The sequence below is a fragment of the Exophiala spinifera genome (genome assembly GCF_000836115.1).
Source record: "Exophiala spinifera strain CBS 89968 unplaced genomic scaffold supercont1.5, whole genome shotgun sequence".
Taxonomy (NCBI): domain Eukaryota; kingdom Fungi; phylum Ascomycota; class Eurotiomycetes; order Chaetothyriales; family Herpotrichiellaceae; genus Exophiala; species Exophiala spinifera.
The window spans coordinates 3,217,656-3,242,779 of NW_015622517.1; the positions used below are offsets into that span (position 1 = coordinate 3,217,656).

Genomic DNA, 25,124 nt, shown 5'->3' on the forward strand with positions numbered 1-25,124 from the left:
GCTATGCTTATCACAAACACCATAATGGACGATGAAACCCTTGCCAGCGCTTGCAAGTAGTCAGCCTCACTATTCGTACAATACACCCGTCGCTAGACCATCACCTCTTCTTCCCTCTAGTGCTCTTCGACCCCTTGGCTTGATTCAGCTCCGTCTTATACGCCACATGCTTTTCCTTGTTGATATGGTCGAATAGTTTGTTCTTTGAAGGAAATTCAGCCTGGCACACAGCACATTGCAACATAGATCCGACCTTATCCGTTGGATCTGCCGCTTTCTGTGCTGCTTTCCTGGCCTTCTTCTGTTTGGCCTTCCCCATCTTCGGCTGCCGTTGCGTTGCTGTTTCCATCTCCGATGTCTCGGGCGGCGTATCTTCCAAACTGATACCCGCGATTTTAGACGATGTCCCACTCACGGAGCCTCCTGCTATCCGTTGCTCAATGTCAGATCGAGCCGCATAATCGTCGTCAGAATCATCCTCGGTCTCCTCAGATCCGCCCGAAGTACCTTTGACCTGCGTCGCCGCGTCGACATCTGATTGTTCCGCGACGCCATCTGAAAAATCTTCGCCGTCCACATTCAAGTCAACGGGCTCATCGGTGGCATCCAGAGGACGCGCTTCTCCCTCCCCAGGAACCTCAACCTCAACTTCCGGGGCCGAATTCTCGACCTCCAAATCTAGCGCCCTACCTTCAGCGCGCATCTCTTTCTGTAGTTGTTTTAGCATTTTGATATGCTTTTTGCTCTTCTCATGTGACATGTATTGCGCCTCACTCTTGAACGTCTTGTCACAAACCACACAATCATATGCATGCTCTTCCACTTCAGATTCGCTAGAAAAACCACCCTCCAATTCATCATGAGAAGGTCTTGATCTTGCCCACTCTGGTATTGCAGCGGTATCCATCTCTTCCATTTTGGCCAACCTCGCCGCCTTGGATCGTGCCGCCTGCGCCGCAGTCGCTTCTCGAAGTGCTTTTTGCCGCTCGGCTTCGGACTTTTGGTTATTTTGGACTCGAGGGTCTCGCTTCCGCACGAACGCAACAAGAGACCGCACCGCCTCGTTGTATTCTTGAATCGCCTCCTCGCGCAACTTTCTGTTTTCTTTCTCCATCATCCTCCTGATCCTTCGATCGGGCGCATCCGAGAGTCTGTACTGGTCCTTCCACGAATAGCTTTTTCTAGTGGCAAAGCCATTCCATGAGGCGTAAAAAGGGCGGACTGTATCCTCGTAATCGTCATCTTTCAGACCGAACTCGGGATAGTCCATATAATCTTGACCCTCCCACTGACAAGCAATGTCCTCCTCCTTTGCGAGCTGCTTGAAGAAGTCATTCAATCCTCCGTAAAAGCCACTCGGGGCGTCTGTGAAATCGAGACGACCATTGAACTTCATCATCAACTTTAGCACTTCCTCCGCCGAGGTCATGCGAATATTGTACGAAAAGTCAGTGGCGTCTGCACCAGCGGCAGCATCGCCGCGGAGGAGAATGTCTCTATGGGAGTCATACCAGGCTCGTTCCTGAGGATCGGAGAGGACTTCATAGGCGGATTGAATCTCTGCGAACAACGCGGTCGCAGCTTCGACGTTACCGTAATTGCGATCGGGGTGGAGTTCGAGGGCTTTACGCCGGTAGGCCTTCTTGATCTCGTCGTCTGTGGCTGTACGCTCGACCCCAAGAAGATCATAGTAATCGGCTTTTGCTGGAGGCTGCTCTTCCTGCGTTGCATTATCCGTAGACTGTCTCTGACCCATAGCTAAAATTCCCCGCGCGCGACAGGGGGAACGTATATTCACATGTGGTCGAGCACTCCAACCCACCGAAACCCTCCCATCCGCCTTGAGAAGAATGTTCTAGGAGTCTGAAGGGCAGATACGCAGTGACACTCTGTAATGCGCGAGCGGACAAAATAGTTTTAGGCTCGAGTCTCGCCTTAGATGCCTGCTAGAAATTGGGGTCTTTAACCAAGCATTCACTAACAGGTTAGTTAAACGGTTATGCCGTTAGGGCCTCACTAGCCTGGGCCTAACAAATTGCCTCAATCACGTGCCAGTCAACTTGCCGCATCATCCTCGTCGTCAGTGATGAAAATTTGTACCGTCGTCTCCGGCCATAGCATGTGTCAGATGACAGCGCATGCCGCCGCGTAGCGTTTCTATTTGCTCCAAGCCTCGACCTCAATCTTCCCGAGTCGATCGTTCCGTGTGGCGACGAAAACATGGTCTGGGGAACAAGATCCATATTGGAACGGGATATCACATCCGCCACTTTTATTTCGACATTTTCCTCCTGCTATTATCAACCCTTGAGAATATAGTGTCGACAGCAAAACTTGCGACCATGACTACAAATCCCTCGCTGCCAGAAATCATCATCATCATTTCTCAGTCATCTCAACACTACTCTTATACGTGGTCGTGATGAAATTTGGACAGGATTTTGAGGCAGCGCTCTCGCGGGAGGAATTTCCGCAAGAGTGGGTTGACTCTGCCATATCTTACAAGAAATTGAAGAAGTGTATCAAACGAGTCCAGCAAGAACTCCTCTCTCTTGGTCTTGACAAAGAGACTCTTGATGCCTTGTGGCAACATGTCAGTTCCGGTGACACCGAGGTTGGTGGTTCTCTGGGCGAACGACTCATGCAGTACTCGGTCAATGGCAGTGAGAAAGTCAGCTTTACGCCTAGATTGACCATTGTTGTCGACCCCCGCGATGGCTCTCCCATCGATGCTTGGCTGGCGCCGGACACTCGTCGAGTTTTGCAACGCCTCGCCCGAAATTCCAGAGGCTCATCTGGGCCAACCCGGCGAGATGACTCGTCACCAGCACAGCCAAGATTGGCGGAAGGATCACATGATGGTACAGCTCAAAATTCCGATGCGGACGTGATGTCTGAAAATGATGAACTGAAACCTCAAACAATTGAAATACCTTTGACTTCAGACTCTGAGTTCTTTCAAATACTAAAGCGCGAATTGGCTGATCTTGACCGGTTGCAAGACTCGGAGCAGATCCAGATACAGACGGAAATCCTCAAGCTTGGCGCCCAATTACGCGACTTGAAATCAGAAAAGACCAAGCGCTCAAAGCAGGAAATCGAGATTTGGAGAAAGATTTTCGAACTCTACGCCGAAGCCGAGATTTTTATGTCTTCCCACGAGGCCGATGCCGGTGCCCGAGATGCTGAGCATGCACAACTGCAGTATTCCAACTTCAACCAGGGTCTTCAGAAACAACAGAAGGAAGTGCGCAAGCTCGGAAAGGACGCCAACGCCGCGTTCGAACGCTTTCTAGGAATTAACGCCAACCTCATCCGACTTATTAAATTTCAGGAGATCAACAAAACTGCACTCAACAAGATCATGAAGAAATTCGACAAGCGCACGGCGTTGCACGCAAGATCAACCGTGTCGGATGCGTTGATTAAGTCGCCTTTCATGGCACAAAATCTGGCCAAAGCGACCTGTTTCACAATTTCTCAAGAATTACTAAGCATCATCCCGCAATTAAACGACTATCTGTGTCCGGTATGCTTCAGTATTTCTTACAAGCCGATCCGGCTCAGGTGTGGTCATATCTTCTGCATAAGGTGTATGGTGGTCATGCAGAGAGAGGAAAAGGACCAGTGTCCTCTTTGTAGACAAGCGGTGGTTCTCGAGGCAACGAGTGGTGAGTGGACTGTCTCATGATGGGTAGGGGTACTAATGCTAACATACTCTCAGCTAATGTGGACCGAGAGTTGACCAAATTCATGAAGACAAATTTCAAGTCAGAAGTCAAGGCCAAACAAAGGGACAACGAGATCCAAGCTGGCATCGACCGGTGGGGAGAACAGTACGAAAATTCCCAGAAGTGCAGCGTCATGTAATTATTCTTGTCAAGCGTACGGATAATCAGCGATTCATTGGAGCTACCTGGTCAGAACATCAACTTCCACTAGTCAATCAACATGCTTTTGGAGAACAAGGTCCCAAACCTCCACCTTGCAGGATCAGGTTTCTGCTGCTTTCTCATTTTTGCCTTCGACAGCATCAAGAACATCTCGAAGAACGATTTTGCGCATTTTCCCGAATGCCTGCATTGCTTTCCAACGATTCTCGGGCGTAGCTCCGAGCATAAGCTTCATGAGATCCTTGGGAACAACTTGCCATGACACACCATACTTGTCCTTCAACCATCCACACATCTGAACAGTTTCATCGCCACCCTCGCTCAACTTGTCCCAGTAATGATCAACCTCCTCCTGATCGTCACACGTGACTTGGAAGCTGACTGCCTCGGTAAAGTTGACTTCGGCGGGTCTGGAGTTCAAGGCCGTGAAGCATTGGCCGTTGAGGCTGAACACAACGAGCATGACCGAACCAGCTGGCTGTCCGTGCATCTTCGTGCTTGCCTCTGGGAAATGAACGATTTCATCAATGGAGGAATTCGGAAAGATGGAAGTGTAGAACTTGGCGGCTTCTTCGGCTTGACTGGCGAAGAAGAGGCAGTTGACGATTTTGCTGTCTTTAGAAGGTGCAGACATGGTGAGTACTTGAGACTTGAGACTTTGCTATTGCCCAGAAGGGCCAATTCTAATGCCATATTATATGTCAGGTAGCTTTCATGCCCCAGTCTCCGACGACGACATAAACCCTGCTCATGTCAGGCAACAGCTGCGCCAAGGCTGGTAGCGCCTCGTGTTCATGTCAATACATCTGTGCCGTGCCTTGCACCCCTGAGGTCATCCCGAGATCGAATGGAATTGTCAATCATTCAAGTGCTCTTGTTCTATGACAATTGATATTACTGGCCCCAAAGGCTCGTGCTGCCTGTTGGCTCCAGGCATCCAGGCTTGAATAAGTAATTATTACTCAACAATTCCTCGTGGCTGCCCGTGTCACATGGTCCACTGCGAACAGTTGGCCTTAGAGGATTTCGCCAGACATGAGGCAGTCTACTTGGGCTAGCCATGAATTCACGAGGTCATCAGAAAACGTTGACCATTGTTATGCGGAGCCACACGCACTTGTCTTTGCTCTCATCCAAATCGCTCATTATTCCTTCAAGGCGGTTACTGTCGAGCCATCTGGAGTGCCGACTTTGAGCGTCAACCCCGCTCGTTTTTCCCAGCTCTTTAAGAGTTCAGTGTGGTCAGCTGTCGGCTCAACTCCCTCTTGCGCCTCCTTGAAATACTTGAGGATTAAGTCAGGCATATCGGTTTCAAAGTTGACCATCTCAAATAGTTCCTTGGAGATACCAATATCCTTCACCAGCAAGGCAAGTTGGTAGCCGGTTGCATATCTCTTGGGGAGTGCATCGGTTGCATAGCTGTCTGACGTGGAAAAGTTTCGCCCTGTACCGACGTTGAGAACATCAATCATTTGGACTGGATCGAGGCCGAATTTCTGTCCTGCCACCAGTGCATCTGAGAGCGCGACAATTGCTCCAGCACTGGTATAATTGTTTAGTGTTTTCATGGCATGGCCAGCCCCCAGTTTGCCCATATGGAAGACCCATCTTGCCATGGCCTGGAGAACGGGCAGAACTCTGTCGAATGCCTCCTGAGTGTCGGATCCCACCATGAGCGTGGCCTCACCAATGTCAGTATCATGCAGACGTCGCTGAGTTACTGGAGCGTCGACGAGGACGAAGTCCAGATCTGCTAGGTCTTTGCCGAGACTTTGGGTATCGTATGGTGAAGACGACGATGTGTCAACGATAATACATCCTGACACAAGTTATATCAATATATACGTACTTCTTCATCTTCGTCATTGTACAAATGATAAAACTTACCCTTCTTCAAACCCTTGGCGATTCCATTTTCGCCCAGGACTACTTCCCTCACGACCTTTCCTTGCGGCAACATGGTGATCAAGACGTCGCAGTCCTTGAACGCATTTGGGCCAGCTTCGGCAATAGTAACATTCTGATATTTCGAAGCGAACTCTTTTTCTCGTGCTGGATCGGCATCCCTCACAACCAGGTTAAAGCCGGATCGAGGAAGGTTTGATGCCATTGAGGCACCCGCCTTGCCGAGGCCAATATATCCTACTGTCTTTACAGACATTTTCCAACAGCACTTTTTCGAAGTGTTAAGCCAATGGCAAAATGCTGAATACAAAACGCTTGCTCTCCGATTACGAGTAGTATTTCTCTTGGCTGGTGAGTGTTTGGTATTCGTCAAATGCTTATAGCTTGCTTTTGCCATTTTACCCCAAAAGACGCGCGCTCTCAATTCCGCCCAGGAGCAACAGCCGTATTCACTGGATACCTACTAGTCGAAATGCCATCCTCAGACGGTACCATCCTGCGGTTTCTCCACGCCAAGTTCCGTCCTCCACGCTTTCGCTTGAGGTGAAAATGAGGGGGAGAGACAAGCTATAGCCTGTACCTACAAATCACGATCAGGGCGTCGCCCCTCTCTATCAGCTAACTCACGGCATATGTTGAACGACGCACGGTCTCACCAGCAATCGAGCATGATTCGGGACATCGGCAGGTGTGTAATTCTAGCAGGTACAGTCCCCTTTAGGGCTCTGTCCGTGCTGTGCAGGGTTGTGCTCTGCACCTAAAGGAACCGCTCACAGCAGCAAGTTACCGTCCGACGGGGATTATCCCAAAGTGGCACTCTGGATGGGTGAACTCCAGGTCCCCCAGATCCTTGGTGCCAGGCGACGGGGATAACGAAAGTACCCCAATCAGCATGTTGATGGGTTTATCCCGGGCCTGTCACAGATGAGAAACCAGAGTGAAAACGGGGCTCCCCTCCGCAATATTCTAAGGACCACCTAACGTAGTTAGTTCGACAGAGATCCCTGCCGAGTCCTTGAGTCCTCACCCGCACAAATCCAACACACCTTCGCTCAGCATGGCTTCGGAGAACCTCCCTGGTCACCCTACCCCAGCATGTGGGCAGACTTGTCAAGTGCTGGTTCATCCGAGTCGACTTATCCGAGCAAGGACTACCTCTGACTTGCCTGATCTATTTCCGTTTTGTCTCGACCTAACTACCGTAGTGGGGGTTATTCCCTCATCTGTTTATTTTTGATATACCTTTGACTTGACTTGGACTTCAACACAGGTAACAGCAAAGACGTAGTCTGGAAGACAGCACCAACTGTGTGGGCGAGAGAGGGACAGAATCACAACCCAGAGATCGAAAAGCGGACATCACTCTCCCACACCAGGGGTTGACACGTAATAAGTCCTCAGATTTTAGTCAACATGGGTTCAATAGCACCGGAAAGTCCAATGAAAGGTGAGTCTGATTCTCGTCGGCAGGGAACAAGAAAAGAGCATAACCCTAACCTGACGTTTCGACGTTTGCAGTCATTATCGTCGGAGCAGGCTTGGGAGGATGCGCGACCGCTTTGGCAATGCACAATGCAGGGTTTGAAGTGGTCGTGTTTGAAAAGGTCCGCGAGTTCCTGCGGCTGGGGGACTCGCTGGGGCTTGGTGAAAATGCATTCAAGCTGCTGGATCGATGGTCCCCGATGTTGCGGGACAAACTGATCGAGATCGGCAACAAGTCTCCCAACATGCAAATCCGACGATGGCACGACGGCAAGATTCTAGCTCAGCAGCCTCTGATGGACATGGCCGGGTACATTGGTCATCGAGGAGATTACCATAAAGGATTTTTGGACGCCGTGGCCGAAAAGGGCATTCCTGTTCATATGGCTACCGAGGTGAGTTTCTCCAAAAAGCCGTGCATGAGGAACCCCCCTTTGCGCACGCGTACGACATGTATGCTTTGACGAGATTCAGTATCATTCATGACTAACATTGTGTGGGTGATGTAGGTGATAGATTACGACGACGCAGCGCCTTCAGTAACTCTCAAGAACGGCGAGAAGCATTACGCCGACATCGTGATCGCTGTTGATGGTTAGTTTTCGAGTACTCTTTCTTCTAGCACAACCCACACCCATCATACACGCGTTTTCTTCCCACCTTAACCCACAGCGCTACCGTCATGGTTCCTTATTCGCCTCGGGGTGTTTGCGAGGATTGTCTTGGCTTTGTGCTGACCATGGGCGGCCCGACGTTTGCAGGTATAAAATCGCGAGCGCGCGAGCTCGTGTTGGGATTCTCCGACAAGCCCAAGTCGTCTGGGTACGCTTGTTTCCGGGCCTTCTTCAAGGGCGACCACCTCCGCGGCGACCCGCTGACGGCCGAGTTCGTCGAACAAGAATGCGTCAACATCTGGATCGGCAAGGACAAGCACCTGGTCCAAAACACGCTCCGCAACGGCGAAGAGTTCAACTGGATCATCACGCACAAGGACACCGAGGACATCAAGGAGTCCTGGTTCCAGCCGGGCGACATGGACGCGGTGCGCGAGCTGGTGCAGGACTGCGACCCGCGCGTCGCCGCCATCGTGCGCAAGACCGAGTCCTGTCTCGACTGGAAGATCTGCTACCGCGACCCGATCCCGACGTGGGTGAGCAAGAACCACAAGGTCGCCCTGATCGGGGACTGCTGTCACCCCCACCTGCCCACGAGCGCCCAGGGTGCCAGCCAGGCCACCGAGAGTGCCGCCGTGCTGGCCCAGTGCTTGTTACTTGCTGGGAAAGACAACGTTCCGTTGGCCGTAAGTCTTTCGATATCAGTCTCTCTTTTTTTTTTTGCTTTCTTTTTTCCCCTTTTTCCAGTTCTTTTCTCTCATTTTTTGTGTTGTTGCGTTGTTGTTGTTGTTTTTGTGTGTGTTTCCAAAAAATATGGTCCGAATGGGCAGCGTCACGTCGCGTTGGTTTCTTTTTTTGGAGTGACGTGATTGACCGATTGACGGCTGACGAATCTGCTCGAACCGTTACAGACAAGAGTCTACGAAAAGATTCGCTTCCCACGTGTTCGAAGGGCCCAGACGAACGGCGAAGATGTCAGGGATAGATGGCACAACGCTCTGGATCGCGTGGCCGACGGAGAGGAGATTGATCCAGACAGTGTCAAGATCAAGGTGAGCATTTTCTTTTTGTTGGCATTTGAGCACTGTGACACTCCTTCTCGCCTCGAGTTTGCGCCCCCAGAACATTTTGCTGACATCTCCTTCTCTCTCTTTGATTCGACCTTTAGAATGCAGTTTTGTACGAGTACGACGCCGAAGCAGATACGAGGAAACAGTGGCCTGAAATGTCGAGAATCGTCGCCGAGGAATTGAGGACCGGGAACATCACAGCTCTCTGCTGAGTTGACGACGGAAACGGGGGGTCCTCCTCCAAAAAGTGTGATTGAGAGTAGAGGCCGAGGAGGGTGTTTAGCATACCGTATCGGATGTACAGTGTTCAGTGCATGCAGTATGCTGTTAGTTCGCAGTGTGTGGAGTGCCGAAGTATCGAGTACCGGTACCCAATACAGTGTGCAGGGACAGTCGTCTATTTACATACTTTGCTACGCCATTCATCTAGGCCGGCGGGGAGAGGACGAGACGATCTTTGACCAGTTTGGCATACAGGCACATAACATACCCAAAGAGATTGTGTAGAGCCTACAGTTGTTCTTTCCAGATTCAGGTAGCCTTGTGAGTAAATCGCATATACTCTGACAACATATGACCGTTCGAGTCTTGACTAGTCACCTTATGGCAGTGGTTTTTCACGCGCAACTCAGCTACACAATACTAACTGTTCAATCTTTATACTGTATGATATACCCAAGTACCTACGTTCCAAGCCCCCATCTCGCACAGTAGTCCTCCCAACGAAACGTCAGCCTTCTTCTCTTCCGCTTGTGCTCCACATTCATCCGATGCTGGTCGGACCACGGGAACTAATCCTGTCCTTGCTTGCCAGCTACAGTGAAAATAATTAAAATCACAGTTTGGGACTAACGCCTTCCTTCAGAATATTTCTCCCATCTCCATCCAAGATCTCCCATCCCTTCCCTCTGAACCTCTTCCCCCAGATTCCATTCCTGCCAGGTGCGAGGATGGAGTTAGGATCCAAAGCGTCCTTCACCTTCTCATTGAACTTCCTCAGCGCGCCTCCGCCCCAACTGTACGTCTCGGCAACCTGATCAGCAAAGAGCAAGTGCGTTCTATATTCGCCGTACCCTTCCCTGGCGGCCTCGCGGATCATTTCGCGCATGAGGCTCGTGGCACGTTGCTTGGCGTCCGGGTCTGCGCGGTCATACACAATGTTTGAGATGTAATGCATCTCGCGGCCAGCCACACACATTGTAGGGAATACGTCGAAGCCATACTTGGTATGAAGGCGGCAGATGCTCTTGTGGATGATGCTGGCGTCGCGGCCCTTGGTGGGCGAGATGGGGCTGAAGAACAAATGGGCTGCATTGGGCTGCCAGTTCAGCCAGTCGAGTTCTTTGAGCACGGGGACGCCGCTGCACACGGCCACCCGGGAATGCAAGTAGTGGTCGGAAGGAACGTCGGAGGGAAGGAGGAACTTGGAACCCTTGATGCGACCGAATTCTGACTTGATGAGCTTGAGTTGTGACGCAATCGACGCTTCGTCGCCATACTGTGTGCCGTAAAAGACCCACGACACGTCCCCGCAAGGTAGCTTTGATGCTTTCTCCCGAATCACTTCACGTGGCATCTGGCCAGGACCTGTGTACCAGTGCGAACGAGGCTTGCCCGTAACGGCAAGCTCTTGGATGACGTGTCGTAGTTGAGGAATGTTGCCGAGAATACGTTTTTGGGCCAGTGGTCGAATGATCTCGACAATCTGCTCAAAGTCTTCTTCGCGTGGGAAGGTAATCATGTAGCTCTGGTGGCCTGTCTCGGGCATGAGCCAAAAACCCATTTTCGTAATGATTCCATAGTTGGATTGGGAGAAGATGCCATCGATATAGGGGCCATATGCCGCCTGGAAAGATTGCCATGTTGGATTGTCGGCTCCGTCTTTGCCTGGCATAGCTCCCATGCCGGTGCGGAGGACCTCGCCGGTTGGTAGAACGAGTTCCATGCCGCAGTGATTTGCAAAGTGATCACCATATGGTGTGTACCTAAGAAGCATTAGAAAGATCTAGACTCAATCTCACGATAAAAATTGAGCTCACCCAACTCCACGATCAATAGCATTACCAAGAACGCTGCCACCCCCAAGGTCGGGACAATCGATCCAGAGAGGCAGTTTCCGTCGTTGGATCTCTTCGTAAAGGGCAAAGTATGATACGCCTGGCTCGACGATACAGGACGCATTGTCCGCATCGATATTGAGGATCTTGTTCATACGTCGGCCCAGATCGATAACCACGGCACCCGGAATTCGTGGACCAGCACCCCCATAGCCGATGTTGCGGCCCATCGAGATTGGATAGACGGGGATTTTGTATTGATTTGCCCATCGCACAACCTTTTGCACCTCCTCGGTGCCACAAGGGTACACTATAGCACTTGCTATGAGCTCTTCTTGTTCGACAATGTGATAAGCATCATGCGTGTTACTAGGAGCAATGTCAGATCGAGTATTACAAGACCAAAACAGAATCACGACTTACGGATGTTCCATGTACCACCCATCCACGAGTGGCTTGTCGTTGAGCTCAACATTCTCCTTGCCGATGGTGCTCTGCAATTCAGCCACCGCCTTTTGGAAAGTCTCTTTCGACACCCCGGGGGGTAGGGCACTTCGTCGTCGTGCTACACTGTCAGGAAGTGTTTTCTGAGAGAAAAGCTTTGACTTGGCCTCGATGGCTTCTTGTGATAGCCGTGAAGGTACACCGCTATATCTGTCGGCCAGATCTGGAACAGGGCCCTTCCCGCCGTAAGTTGAACTGGACATATTGTTTCAAGGGCAAATAATGGATGAATGATGAGCTTCGATAACTCGAACTGGATTGTGGTAGTTCTGCAGAATCTCCGAGGATGTACACCTCAGCAAGTTAAATGTGCTCTCGCACAAGGCCTGGTACATATCCGATGTTCAAGAGCTGGTGCGGAAAAGAGCCTTTTGTCTTTCGTCGCTAAACTGGAAATGGTAATCTCTTTGCCCCACGAAGCGAGCATGGTTCCCCCTTTGCAGGCGGGTTAGGACAGTAATAAAAGTTGTGTTATTTGCCGTGGTGTCGCGTATTGAACTAGTCGTTCGACAGCCGTCTCCGCATGCCCCAACCCGCAGAACTCCAGGTCCAGGGCCCGCGTTGTGCCGCTTGTGCGCCACAAAAGTGGAGGAGGATGGGTATTTTCCCCCTGCGAGCCAGCTGAAGGTGTCCGGCCTGGTTTCGTGGTTGTTCCCAGATCGTGAGCCAATTGAAAAGAATGCACAGGAAACACGCATCCGGTCGAGATTGCGATGCTGGCTAGATACCGCTGGGAACCGTCTAGATCCCCATTTGAAGTGCGGAATTTAGCAAAGTGTGCTTGGATGCATTTGTAAGTTGCGGAAAATTCGACAGATCCCCTTCACTAGATCAACTAGCTTAGAGTACTGCTCTTGGCCATGACACGCATGCTTGAACCATATACCCTGAGACACTAGGTCCGAAACCTTAGTCATGTCGAGCAGGAAAATGTCCATTTTGAATCTGGGTATATCAATCTGATCGATCTCTGAGATCTCATTAGTTGCGTTACTTCGCTTAAACGTCAGTCGAAGCCGACCAAATCCAATCTCGCAAGAGGCTTCATCGTCCCAAAATCTTTCTCAAATGAGCGCCTTGGTTGTCAGAATCTGCCTCGAGTGGCATAAAATCCAGGACAAGTGGCAGTCCACTCTGACCTGTGCCGTTTGAATTGAGTCCGGTTTGGGGCTGATCGTCGCCGTAGCTGATGTTCATGGCACCGTTGACCTCACCGACCTCAAACTTTTGCACGATCATCCTGAGTAAGGTCCAGTAACTATCGGCAGATGTCTCGAACCCCATCTCGCTAGGAAAGGGTCGAGGCATCCTCTTCTTGGCCCCGTCCCAGAGAGTCTTCCAGTTGTTTAGTGCCGTCTTGATCGATTCGATTATGAAAGACGACCCAGTTGAGAGTGTCGACGGTGAAGCTCGATTCATGGGATTACCGAACAAGTGTTGCGTGGCATGGGTGAAGAGGACTATCAAGAGAGTGTTAGTATTGTGATGCGGCAAGTCTGTCTTAATAAGGACCTAAGCATACCATGGATCAGGTACAGCATGTCCCAGCAACACAATCTTTCGTTATGGAATGCTGCTTTCAACTCCCGGGCAGGAGTAAAGAGTCTTTGGAAAGCATCGATGAGTTTCATTCGTGTTTGAGGAAAGGACGATCGAGCCAGCATCTCCGCGTGACTCGACAATTCAAAATACTCGGGATGACAAGGTAGTTGGAGATCGAGTTCGATATAATTAACGCGAGCGGGAACATTGTTGAATATGCCCATGGCAGAATCGAGAGATAACAGTATGTTCATTGTTCTAGATGTGTTGCACGTCAGTGAGTGTAGTATGTGCGAGGATGAAGATGATTACTTACCGTACGCGAATTTCTTGCCGGATCCAGTGCCGGAACGCAACCTCGTCTGGGATGACGGTTGTCCCGTCGTGCTGTGCGACTGGGAGGCGGAAGGACCTTGCAATCTGAAAGAGCTTAGCGGGGTCAAACAAAGGAGCAAAATACATACACTTATGACGGTTGTAAACCGTTGCCTCCGAGCTCGTCTCCGACCAGATAGATTTCCGGAGAAAAATTGCACGACCACCATCAAGTAAGCGCCTTGGAATATCTGGAATTGAAAATCAAGAGTATCCTCGTCGGGGGCTTCCGCCAGCGTAAAGAGACCACCATAGTCGTCCTTCAAACCCGGCCACGAGAAAATGCATGCTTCCATCACGTCCAGAAGGTTCTTCATCCAGAGAACCTTTGCGCGCTCCTGGGAGTACATTGCCCCCAAGGCCACCATACCTAATATCAGAGGTACGGGAGCTACAGTTGGTTGGAAGGATGGTCTGTGTACAATAGGACAATGCCTGTGATAGTTTGCGAAGTACAGATTGATGCAATGCTCAAGCTCGGTATTGGTGAGTAGGTTGATACTGGACGCCAGCTGGAGTAGATTGAGGGATTGAGGAGATTCGTTTGAGAGTGTCGTTGCTGTGTCTAGTAGTAATTGGCGAATTTCAAAGGCTCGAGGCTCTAGTGCCATGGCCATTGGCGAAGTGAGGCCTCCCACGCTAGTGACTTGCGACATGTCTTGATGCAGCGGATAGGAACTGAACGTCAGAGTGTCGAAGCCGCCGAAGAAAGTGTCGAAGTTAAGGGTTTCGAAATCCGCAACATCTGCCCCAACGAAAACATCATTCACATCGTAGTCTTCGCTCCAGTGTGAAGTTTCGGAACCTATCTCGAGATCGCCTGATGCGGTGTCGTCTTCATCTTCTGTCTGAGCAGATTCGTTACTGCGGATAGGGAAGCGGCCAGCAAAGTCGTCGGCATCCGAGGTATTGAGTAGGTGCTGGATGGGGATGGCATCTCGGCTCTTCGGTCTCACCTGTGATGACGGCTTTGGAGGACTCGGCACTGACAAGTCAAATTAGTCCTGCCGCCCAACATGATGACTCGGTGAATGTGGCCAACCTCTGACGCACTCCTTTCCCAGTTCTTGACATCGGCCACAAGGAGTTTCTTGATCACATCGCGTGCGCAATTTGACACAAGACAAACACGAAGACCTTTTGCGACCTTTGCTTTGGCCTTCGGGGACGGGGGCTTCCCCTCGTTCTTTGCATCGGAATTGATGAGCGCGCAAAACGTCACTATTGATGGTTAGGCATGGCTGTGGCGCATAGCAACTCACAGATTCAATTACCTTCGTTTAAAGCACTTGGAGCAAAAATTACAAGAAAAAGGCCTTTGAGCGATGTCTGTGCTTGGGAGTCAGAAGAGCTCTTTGCCACTAATCACAGGGAAAAATTGCTGACGTTGCTGTTGGTGGCGCAACATATGCGCCTTTCTCACGAATGATTTCGAGCATGATGGACATTGGAATCTATCGTTCCAAGGCGGTGCCTGATCCATTCCTTCGTGATATGGTGGAAAATTGAGGGTGTAGCCCATTCGTAGTCCTTTGAGTCAACAAGTGGACCGCCAGGTAAGTCCTTTTTGAGTTTTGGGGCTCAATCGCTAAATTTGACGTTGATAGAGTCGAGATCGGGCAGCTTTGGAATCAAGATGATCGTGGATTGTATGGGACTGGACACAGACACATCGAGTCGTGTGCATCGCTGTTGGATTGTTGCAGAGTGAAGAGGATCGTTGGATGACGAGTTGAAGTTCCAAAACCGCGGTCGAGCCCAGATCTTCAATGCTGGGGTCGCTAGGCAGTTTTCTTAGCCAAGTGAACCTGGCCACAGACCGACTCTTTCTGGCTTCCCCAGAAACTGGAGGCCGCAGTAGGCAAGTCCAGTAGCCTCGTATCGCGGCATCCAATCATCAATCAGGCGTGCGTCTTGGGGCTGCGAGAGGACGCCCGGTGGTCTGGTCTTTGGTGTCGATGTGGTTTAGTTTGTGTGACGGAGGCGCCTTCGAGTCGCAGTGTCTCGCAGCGTCGTCCCAAGGCACCCTTGCTCTTGGGTCGCAGCGTCAAGCAAGAGGAGCCGTGGTGAGGAGTCGGGTACGACGGAATCGATCGAGGAGCGGAAGAGTAGACGAAGAGGCGGGGCAACGGAAGCAACCACGGAAAATGAGACGGAGACGGAGGGGGGTGAACCGTGAAGGGGGAGAGGAGGACGGGAGGGTTAGTTGGGTGGTTAGTACGGAGTAGTTAGTGAGGTGTTGCAGGGAGGAGGCCGCGGGCCTGCGGCAAATGTCGCTGCCTCCTTGGGCCACTCAGCTCACTAGGCTCACTACCCAGGTAGGCTTAGAAGCTCGTATGAGATGCTCATCCCAGGCCGCTAACCACCTGGCTAACCACCTGTCTAACCACCTGAGGTGCCTAAGCCGCCTAAGCAGAAACCGAGATAGGCTCATGCCTTGCTTAGCGGAACGCCTAGAACGCCGCTCCCGGGGCGCAGGGTATCATCAATCTAGGCAAAGTTTTAGAGGGCTAGTATTGTAATGCCTTTCGCTTCTTTCTCTTGCCTTCGCTTACTGTATGCTTACCAGTTAAAGCCTCCGATACCAAGCATACTCCGTAGTAGGCACTCAGCTCGACATGTTTGTCTTAGGCAGAGTACTTAGTCCAGCCCTTCCACGACTAAGGTAGCCTAACCCCCCCTCTTCGAGACACCACCGTTGGCCTCAGGGTCGAAAAAGTATGCCGATCCCATGGACAGACAGATCGGGAGACTTTCAACTCTGGCGCCAAATGATGCACATTGCCGGAAATGGCTGTTTCGAGGATTCTCACTTTGCGGAACGGAACGCCAGATCGACGAGGACGAGCGGTCTGAGGGAAGGTCGTTACATCAAGACGGTTTGTGGTTGACAAAAAGGGATAAAATCAAGATTCAAACTTTCTGCAGGGAGGGTTGCAACACATATTGAGTGTGCTGGTTCTTCCCTCCAATAGATGGCTCTTGAATCACGGCGCAATACTGTCGTCTTTCAGAATGTCGGGCTGCGTCTGGCTTGAGACCGGAAACGGGTCGGAGTGATATCGGGGAGAGTATCCGTGAGTCGTGGCAGTGTCCGTCTGCCGGGATAGTTCCAACAGTCAATCCTAAGAGGATTGTGCTAGGTACAGTAACAGGTAGGAGGAGTGTGACAGAGGTTTACGATGCCATGTTTATATGACTCGACCATGAGACCAGGCGGTATGTAGCCGCGAGTCAGTGAAAAGCTGACATAATTCATTCCTCCCCCAAGGATCAAGCTTAGAGGGCCTAACCTCATTCACCACGGGGGAGTTTGGTGAAGCCTGGAACCTATACGCAGTATCGCGTTCCTCCCTATTTCGCTCTGTTCGCTGGCATTGACGTGCGCCCCCGCAACCCCCCACGCTGCGGGCGCAGGCAGTTAAGGACACCCCAAAAATATATGCAGCCACCATGTCATTGAAGGGCGTCCAGCAAGCCACGCTCGTCTAACTAGCACGTCGTGCGAGTATCGATTGTTGATACGACAGCGCAAACACACTGGTCTGGGAGTAGGGTTCCATATCAATGCGCCCCAGTATCGAGTTCACGCCTGGACGACGGAGATCACAGAGTCACCTTCACATTCGGTAGGAAGAAATCCCTCCAGACAACATGGCGAAGCAGGTCAATGTGATGCTGTACGGCTTGGGCGCGTAAGTATTCCACGCAATCAGATCCTTCGGCGACAATATCTCTGACACTCCAAGCCCAGTATCGGATCATTCTACGCATTCATCTTGAACCAGAGCAAACGGGTGCGCCTTACGGTCGTAGCTCGCTCCAACTACGAGGCGGTCAAGAACAATGTCAGTCTCCAAAGGGATTGTCGCTCAGTCGTGTCTACGTGCTGAGGGGTGTTTCGCTAGGGACTTCATATCAGCAGCATGAATCATGGCAATCACCTCTTCCGACCAGCAAAGGGTGAGTTGAGAAGCAGCTCGAGTCCCGCTCTGTGCGAGAATGAGGCGCTAAGTGCAGGCGCAAGTGTTGAGAACCCCTGCCGAGGCCGGGGAGACATTTGACTATGTGGTCTGCGTCCATAAAGCCATCGACCAGTCGTCGGTGCCCAAGCAATTGGAGCCTGCCATTGACGAAAAGAAGACGTGCATTGTCATCGTCCAGAATGGGGTGGGAAATGAAGACCCGTTCCGTGAAGCCTTCCCGTCGTCTCCAATCCTGAGCTGTGTGGTAAGTTCTCTTGAGCCGACAAGGGGACAGCATCTTTCTCGCTGACACACCTATCCAACAACAGACCTGGGTGGGCGCAAAGCAGGACCAGCCTGGCTTTGTGACACACATGGCGACCGAAAACACCAAGATTGGGATCTTCCCTAGCGACAAACTCGAAGCCGCGACAGAACAGAGCCGGCTCCAAGAATTTGCCTCGTTGCTCCGAGACGGCGGGACCCCGTTCGATATCGAAGACAACATACAGGTCCAACGGTGGGAGAAGGTCGTTTGGAATTGCGCCTGGAACTCCCTGACCACGCTCACCATGCTCGACACACACTCTTGGCTCGCCTCGTCGGCTGATTCGACGCCCATGACACGGACGCTGATGCGAGAGGTCATCGACGTGGCCAGGAAATGCGGAGTGCCGCTTCAGTACGACCTGGTCGACACGCTGATTGACAGAATCCTGGCCATGCCGCCCATTGGGAGCAGCATGCAGACAGACTGCAAGATGGGCAGACCAATGGAGATTGACGTGATTCTCGGAACCCCCGTGCGCAAGGCCAAAGAGCTAGGAGTGCCCGTTCCCACCCTGGAAGTGCTGTACACTCTGCTCCAGGCCATTGACGGCCGCCTGAAAGCGAATGCTGCGGCATGACGGAGGCGTCGCAGTGTCCCAAGGTTTACTAGAAGTGTCTTCGTAGCTTTGTGTTTCTGGGCCATTCCAAGCATATTGAGACAGCACGAGGTACACCATGACCGTATCATAGACCTTAGCGTAGAAGATGAATTGATCTCCTAGACCGAATGAGTTGACTCTGTCTGTCCGCGTGGTCACTGATTAGTAAGGAGTGTGTCTGCTCAGATGTCGCAGAAGGAGAGTTTGCAATGCAAATCCTCCTCTGTGGGACATCTTGGGCAACAACCTTCGGGACACTGTATCTACCTAAGGTACCTAGCAAGTGACGGAGAAGAACAGGCTGACGTGGCACACGCTGACTACAAGACATTGATTGGAACCACGAACGCCTCCATTGAGCCTGTCATTGCAGAATACAGTCTTACAATCCCCGGCCTCATATGAGCTTCGTAAATCACTCTCGTCTCATTACCTGATTATTAGCCGACCATTTGCACCTACTGCACCGTCCTTTTCTTGATCAGCACCATTTTATCCTTGGTAGGAGTCAGATCCGAGTCGAAAAGCCTCCATTTCACTCCGACCGTTCGCTCTTTTCCCACACATCCTATCCGACTTGTTCCTTCCATGCATTAAAAGGCCGCGTTGAAGGGTGCTTGGCAGGTCCAGCGAAGGATGAAATTGCCAGTGCGCAGCGGAAACGCCTTCTTGACCTTGGCCTCTAGCTCTTCCCAGCTGCTCGAACAGGCTAGAAGTTGCTCCCAAACGTGGATGTACCGTTTCGTCTCGTTGATGTGGCTTGGTTGATATCCATCGTGAGGTTGCATATGAGAAGGGATAACAAACTCCGGGTTCAGCGCAGCTGCTTTGTCCAGACTGTTCAACCACTCTTGTCTCAATTCGTGGGTTGAGTCTTCTGCGAACAATTGATGGCAATGGCCGTATACCACATCTCCTCCAACTACCAGGTCCAGGTCTGGAACATGCAAAACAGTTGTGTTATAAGTGTCACTTTGACCAACCTCGACGGCTTGCAGTACATGTCCTTCGAGGTAGAACGTTCCGTTTTCCGGCAACACCTTGGCCGAAAATGGACTGTCCGTGATTTGGCCCCCGGGAAACAGTGATGCCCAAAAGGAGTTGAAGAAGGTGGGCTCGTATTGTTGCAACATATGGTCATATACGTCTTTCTTCGCCACCACCTGGGCCCCAGGGAAATTCTGTTGTATGATGGGTCCAGTGAAGAAGTGATCGCCGTGTCCATGTGTGATGTACACTGTTTTCAGTTGCTTGCCGGGGATGGTCTCATGTATCCACTCAGCCAGAGCCTTGCCCTGAGCCATTGTTGCCGGGGAATCGACAAGAACCGCGTCGTGTTCGCCGTGGATCAAGGTGAAGGCAGTGGGAGAGAAAGAGAGATCAGTTGAGTTCTGGTAGGCCACCACAGCTGGCGGTTGGTGGTAGACATCGACTTGAAGACCATTCTTTTGGGTCACAAACTCGGAAAAGCCAATGCCAGATGTCGAGGCCAGGAGCCCCCAGCCAAAGATCGACTTCATCATCCTCGATGGCTTTCTACCTTCGAAAAAATCCTGGTTTCTGCAGCATTGTTCCAGCACAGGCTCTCGCTCCCCTTTATATATGCTGTGTTGCCATCAGGGCATGGGCCGTTGGGGTCTCATCTGGTTCACGTTTGCCAGGCACCTCAAAAACTCGTCTTCCTTCCCGCCACGAAAGTTTACTGCGGCACCCACTCGCCTCCATCCTTGATGAATCATCTCAACTTATATTGAAGATGCTGACAAAAGGCAGATAATATCGGATCTGGATGACTATCCTTCCCCTGGAAGCAGAGACAATCAGATAGAAAAGGCAAGAATCGACAGACACTGATCGGTGGGTACATGGTGCTTACCAGGCCAGGATTTTGTCGTACCTGGGAGTGAACATTGGCTACTACCTGTTGAGGCATCTGGTAAACTCTACCAGGACATCAAAAAAGGCTCCCAATACCCCAGCTCCGGAACGCTCCTGGTGCGGCAGCGTGGATGCTGTAATTGTCTTGCTTACTCATGGCATTTTGTGATTACATTTGGATACGAAACTTCGCCGCTGCGCACGCGCCGTGTGGGTTTAAGCTTTGTAGGAAGTACCCGCAAAGTCGTGTTACTCAGCACCCCCGCCGAGGGTGTTTCTTTTTTCTTCTCCCAAGCAACCTCTTCTGTGCTTCTGGAATGCCGCAAATAGACTCAGACCGAATATCGGACAAGGTTGACTACACTGAACCGTCCATTCGTTGATTTCGTATGAGGTGTCGGAGGAAACTGGAGACAAGGTTGATGTCCCCACCGAGACTCGGAGTCGTCGGTGCAATTGCCGACTCCACCGCCTGAGGGAGCCCAAGGGCCTCGCGAGGACTGTAAACACGGTTCGTAAGGGTTGTTGGGCTATCCAAACACGCCAGGGACGCATAATTGTGCTTGCGGCAGTCGATGTCTTCTTCTCTACCACTCCCTGATTGATCCATCAGGACCATAAAACTCCTTACATTGCCATGGCTTCGTCGTCTTTGAGATCTTCCTCACAACATCCTCGTCAATCTCAATTCCAAGTCCGGCACCTGTCATGGCTTTGATGTATCCATCTTCGATCTTGAATACAGACTGGTCAACCAGATACGTGTTCAGATCCTCTTCACCCGCTTCCACGTTGTAATGCATACCGAGCGACATCTCCTGGATCACAAAGTTGGGCGTACACAGATCAACCTGGATGCACGCCGCCAGGGCGATGGGTCCGAGCGGGCAGTGCGGTGCAATGGCCACATCGTACGTCTCAGCCATGGTGGCCATGCGCCTCGTTTCGGAAATACCTCCTGCATGAGCGATGTCAGGCTGGAGAATATCGATACTCGCGTCCTCTAGGAGCCGTTTGGCGTCCCAACGGGTGTAGAGGCGTTCACCCGTTGCAATAGGCACGGTGGTGAGCTGAGACAACTGCTTGAAGGCCTCTGGGTGTTCGACCAGCAGTGGCTCCTCGATAAATAGCGGTCGATACGGTTCGAGAGCTTTGGCCAACTGCTTCGCCATAGGCTTGTGAAGTCGGCCGTGAAAATCGAGACCGGCATCAAGGCCCAAGGCCTTGACAGTCTTCAGTCGCTCAATGGTCGAGTCAAGAACAGACGGCGAGTCGAGCCAATTGACATCTTCGGTGGCATTCATCTTGATGCATTTCAGGCCCTGGGCAATCCTTGCTTTTGCCGCTGTCTCAATGTCACTGGGCCGATCTCCACCAATCCATGCGTAGACTTGGACCTTGTTGCGGACTTTGCCTCCCAGCAACTGATAGATGGGTACGTTGAGTTTTCGGCCTGTGAGGGAAAAAAATCAGACAATGTTGAATCGGCACCACATCATCACGAAAATACCTTTGAGGTCCCACAGGGCAATGTCGATACCAGATAGTGCAGACATAAAGACTGGCCCTCCTCGGTAGAATCCCAACCTCCAGATGGTCTGCCATATATGTTCAATATCACTAGAAAGCACTCGCATTAGCCCCCGTTCCAAGGGCTGTTGAAGAGTAAAACACGAAGAAGACCTACTCTGCTTCATATCCGATGATCCGGTCGATAATTTCATCAAGAGCTCCTTCAGTAGACTTTGTATGGCCTTCCAAGGTAGCTTCACCCCAGCCATGGTTTCCTTGGTCGTCGCAAATCTTGACAAAAAGCCATCTGGGCTTGACGCGAAAGTACTCGATGCTTTTTATTTTAGCGGAGGGCGCCCCAGGAATCGATGGTTGAGAACCACTCGGTTTACCAGCGAGGGTCTTGAGTTGATCCGTTGCCATGGCTGTTCACGTTTCACGCACACCGTTTGCTTAGAAAGTTCAAGGCCTAGACACGGGAACGTTTGTATGATGACCCGGAACATCAAACAAGATAAAGGTGCATTGCCCCCGGCGATGTTTCCGGGCATACGTAAAAGTGTACGGTGACGAAGGCTCGCTAGGCCAACGTTCCCCACAAAGTCGAAAAGCTCCAAGGGGGTAATTGTTTGTGGCGTGGGGGTAACCGAGCACCTGAGTACCCACAATGAAAATTCGTCAGGTTGAGCACAGCGAGCCTACCACTGTACCAGTAGATCCGCCTCGACGGACAATCGTTAGCAATCTAAGGTTGGTGCGACTCAAAATACTTCTTGACATTCCTCAGTGCCGTCGCAGCATACCAACAACACTAAACCCTCAAGGCCTCAAATCTATTCAGCCTCATGTTCGGCTCCGTTTCCCGAACATGCCTGTTGCACATCCCGCTCACCCACGACTGGCTCCCCTCAAGAGCATGACAGCGTTTCGTAGCAGGTCGGCCGCCTCGTGCAAAAGATCCCACCTGCAATCTCGAAATGAAATCTCGACGGCAGTCAAGAGCCCGGCAACATTGTTCCTGCCGTCCCGGATCGTTTCAAGTTGTTGTGGGGACTTGACCGCACCGACGGTTTGCAGAAAGCCCTGCGCGTCTCTGGTTGCCGCTTCAAGAGAGGATTCTGAGCTGTCGTATGATGGGTGGAGGTGGGACTGACTAGAGCTGTGACTTCGCATAGATAACCCCCCTGGCGAGGAGATTGGCTGAAGGATATCTGGGAACGGCCGAAGAACTCCATCCAATGCGAATCCGTAAGACCAGACTACAAGTGCGGCATAGTATGTGACCCAAGGTCTCATCAACAAGTAGTCATCCCTGGCATTGTAAGGCTTATTCTGGTCTCGACGTGATAACAAAACCGATTTCAGGAGCTGTATAGCATGATAGACAGCAATCGTGGCACCTGGACTTTTTGACCAATCAAATACCTTGGCTTTGACACGCTCGTAGTCGGGTTTCGCGATTTTCCTGCCGAATAACCGTTTGATGCCGGCGAATATCTGACAGTCCCAGAGGTCAATGTTTGTTGCTATATGGCTCAAATGATACATCACCGTCGCAGTGTTGGCCATGACCTCATCCATCGACCCTGAATCGTTCTTTTGCCATGGTAGAGCTGCCCGGCGCATATGATCCATATTTTCGTCAAAGTCTTTCTTCCAGAAATCAAAAGCCTTTGACAAGGGGTTTCGCCAGCCGTCCGGCACACCTAGAGTTGATGACACCCCTAAGCTGGACACTTGAAGGTCTCGTTGATGCATATGCCAAGAGACTGAAAGGAGGCCTGCCATCAAGATCATCCGACCAAAGGTATTAGTGCGGACTTTTCGTCCCGTCAGAGTCTTCTTGAGCCCATCTAGGAACGATATCGGCTTGATCGAATTGGCATGCAAGCTAGCTTCCACCCTGCCAACCTCAGCCGCAGAAGTGGCTGACCACAAAGCTTCGTCACACGGCAGTGGCAGACGGACCTCATGAACCACCATCATGGCTGTATGACCAAACATGATGGCGTTGACGGCATCAAGGTAGAATGCCGCAAATACCACTCGCCGAGTAGCTTCGGCTGTGATCCAACAATTCCACCATTCCTCTCTTGTAAGGGCTTCACGCCTGGAGTCCTTCTGGGTCTCAATCAACGTAGTTCCACGTCGCATCAAATTGATCGTGGTGGCATGGTGGATATGTGCTCTCTCATGTAATAACCTCGTCGAATTCATCTTTTCATACACCTCTAGAAGGAGAAGAGTCTGTAGGACCCACAACTTCGTTGGTGGTTGAAAGTCGTTATGCATGAATATTTGCCACCGAAGGTGCCAGGCTATGAATGTAGCAAATCTGGCCGCGCTGTCAGTTAGTGATCTTCCATGAGCCTTGGTGAGATAGGTGGCTCCAACAACCATCATCGCCAGAAGCAGATATTCGTTGCTTCCGTCTGCCGAAAACGTCGGCAGATGCATGATAGGCATTTGAGCGTTGAAATGGTACCAGTAAGAAGCAATGTATTGTTGCATAGAGCACAGGCTCAGGACGTGATCATCGGAATCCATGTTTCCACAGAAAATTTCTTCTCGCAACTGCCCTAATAAAGCATTGTCTCCCTCGTTGAAGCGGGTCTGAATAAGCGCGATGAGCAGTTGGCGTTTTGCAGGTGATAACAGCTTATTGTTCAGCGGCATATCGGAGACATTCGAAGGTGACGAGCTTGTGCCTTGCTGGACCATGGCCGGAAACGTTGTCTCGAAAGGGCTTTCGGCGAAGAAATTCGAGTAGTTTGTCGTGGCAAAGATATCAGACGTATTGGCGAACCCCATTCCAACCTGGCTGGTCAAAGAGAATGGCGCCGAAGGAAGCCCAACAGCATCCTCAAATAGCCAAGCCGTGAATTCATCCCTGATAGAGACTGGAGAATCATTGAAGGGTTGATCTCCCAAGCTTGGCATCGTGTAGGTTCCACTAGGAGCATCTTGAACATCTGGATGGTTTGTGCCTGAGGCTATTCGATTAAGCCGGGCCTCTCTCTCACGTAGCATATCAGGATCAACATTGTCAAATGCATGATCGCCAAAGCTGTATGATCTTGGGATTGAGAACGAAGTGCCCTTGGATGTGTTGTGACGACCAACGCTGGCTATTTGACTTGAAGCTGTGTCTGTACCGTTCCTACCTAAGCTACTCACAGGAGGTAGGTCAGCACCACTTTGGGGCTCCATAACTGTGTTTTCGTTGGCCTTGTCGGAAAGTGGTTGCTGAGCCATTTGCGGAGTGTCACAAGAGAAAGACGTTCGACCAGGAACAGGGGAGAGACTAGCTATGTGTGTAGTCACGGGGCCTCGCGAGGGCGGAGATGGCCCCTCGTCGCTCAATGAAGATGTAGGAGACGGAGACCGTCTGGCACCAT

The 25,124-nt window shown here is 51.3% G+C and overlaps 11 protein-coding genes across 11 annotated transcripts; 3 read left to right on the plus strand and 8 right to left on the minus strand.

Annotated features, from left to right (window-relative positions):
- Positions 1–100: 100 nt before the first annotated feature.
- Positions 101–1,756, minus strand: PV08_07734 (uncharacterized protein; the record flags this gene model as incomplete). The annotated part of the gene is made up of 1 exon (XM_016382061.1): positions 101–1,756. One exon carries the CDS (start codon positions 1,754–1,756, stop codon positions 101–103), a length of 1,656 nt encoding a protein of 551 aa, XP_016235163.1.
- Positions 1,757–2,422: 666 nt separating this feature from the next.
- On the plus strand, positions 2,423–3,870 carry PV08_07735 (uncharacterized protein; the record flags this gene model as incomplete). The annotated part of the gene is made up of 2 exons (XM_016382062.1): positions 2,423–3,671; positions 3,725–3,870. The coding sequence occupies 2 exons, from the start codon at positions 2,423–2,425 to the stop codon at positions 3,868–3,870; spliced, it is 1,395 nt and encodes a 464-aa protein (XP_016235164.1).
- Positions 3,871–3,993: 123 nt separating this feature from the next.
- Positions 3,994–4,527, minus strand: PV08_07736 (uncharacterized protein; the record flags this gene model as incomplete). The annotated part of the gene is made up of 1 exon (XM_016382063.1): positions 3,994–4,527. The coding sequence occupies one exon, from the start codon at positions 4,525–4,527 to the stop codon at positions 3,994–3,996; it is 534 nt and encodes a 177-aa protein (XP_016235165.1).
- Positions 4,528–5,038: 511 nt separating this feature from the next.
- On the minus strand, positions 5,039–6,054 carry PV08_07737 (uncharacterized protein; the record flags this gene model as incomplete). Its single annotated transcript, XM_016382064.1, has 2 exons — positions 5,039–5,712; positions 5,781–6,054. The coding sequence occupies 2 exons, from the start codon at positions 6,052–6,054 to the stop codon at positions 5,039–5,041; spliced, it is 948 nt and encodes a 315-aa protein (XP_016235166.1).
- Positions 6,055–7,211: 1,157 nt separating this feature from the next.
- On the plus strand, positions 7,212–9,176 carry PV08_07738 (uncharacterized protein; the record flags this gene model as incomplete). The annotated part of the gene is made up of 6 exons (XM_016382065.1): positions 7,212–7,245; positions 7,317–7,675; positions 7,790–7,874; positions 8,042–8,580; positions 8,806–8,946; positions 9,063–9,176. 6 exons carry the CDS (start codon positions 7,212–7,214, stop codon positions 9,174–9,176), a joined length of 1,272 nt encoding a protein of 423 aa, XP_016235167.1.
- Positions 9,177–9,799: 623 nt separating this feature from the next.
- On the minus strand, positions 9,800–11,728 carry PV08_07739 (uncharacterized protein; the record flags this gene model as incomplete). Its single annotated transcript, XM_016382066.1, has 3 exons — positions 9,800–10,949; positions 11,004–11,390; positions 11,445–11,728. 3 exons carry the CDS (start codon positions 11,726–11,728, stop codon positions 9,800–9,802), a joined length of 1,821 nt encoding a protein of 606 aa, XP_016235168.1.
- Positions 11,729–12,569: 841 nt separating this feature from the next.
- Positions 12,570–14,881, minus strand: PV08_07740 (uncharacterized protein; the record flags this gene model as incomplete). The annotated part of the gene is made up of 7 exons (XM_016382067.1): positions 12,570–12,985; positions 13,048–13,325; positions 13,384–13,487; positions 13,532–14,427; positions 14,496–14,663; positions 14,717–14,803; positions 14,866–14,881. The coding sequence occupies 7 exons, from the start codon at positions 14,879–14,881 to the stop codon at positions 12,570–12,572; spliced, it is 1,965 nt and encodes a 654-aa protein (XP_016235169.1).
- Positions 14,882–17,096: 2,215 nt separating this feature from the next.
- Positions 17,097–18,315, plus strand: PV08_07741 (uncharacterized protein; the record flags this gene model as incomplete). Its single annotated transcript, XM_016382068.1, has 5 exons — positions 17,097–17,137; positions 17,197–17,290; positions 17,351–17,405; positions 17,470–17,672; positions 17,737–18,315. The coding sequence occupies 5 exons, from the start codon at positions 17,097–17,099 to the stop codon at positions 18,313–18,315; spliced, it is 972 nt and encodes a 323-aa protein (XP_016235170.1).
- A 614-nt stretch (positions 18,316–18,929) lies between these two features.
- PV08_07742 (uncharacterized protein) lies at positions 18,930–19,856 on the minus strand (the record flags this gene model as incomplete). Its single annotated transcript, XM_016382069.1, has 1 exon — positions 18,930–19,856. One exon carries the CDS (start codon positions 19,854–19,856, stop codon positions 18,930–18,932), a length of 927 nt encoding a protein of 308 aa, XP_016235171.1.
- A 945-nt stretch (positions 19,857–20,801) lies between these two features.
- On the minus strand, positions 20,802–22,149 carry PV08_07743 (uncharacterized protein; the record flags this gene model as incomplete). The annotated part of the gene is made up of 3 exons (XM_016382070.1): positions 20,802–21,667; positions 21,725–21,834; positions 21,902–22,149. 3 exons carry the CDS (start codon positions 22,147–22,149, stop codon positions 20,802–20,804), a joined length of 1,224 nt encoding a protein of 407 aa, XP_016235172.1.
- Positions 22,150–22,614: 465 nt separating this feature from the next.
- PV08_07744 (uncharacterized protein) lies at positions 22,615–24,981 on the minus strand (the record flags this gene model as incomplete). Its single annotated transcript, XM_016382071.1, has 1 exon — positions 22,615–24,981. The coding sequence occupies one exon, from the start codon at positions 24,979–24,981 to the stop codon at positions 22,615–22,617; it is 2,367 nt and encodes a 788-aa protein (XP_016235173.1).
- Positions 24,982–25,124: the final 143 nt, after the last annotated feature.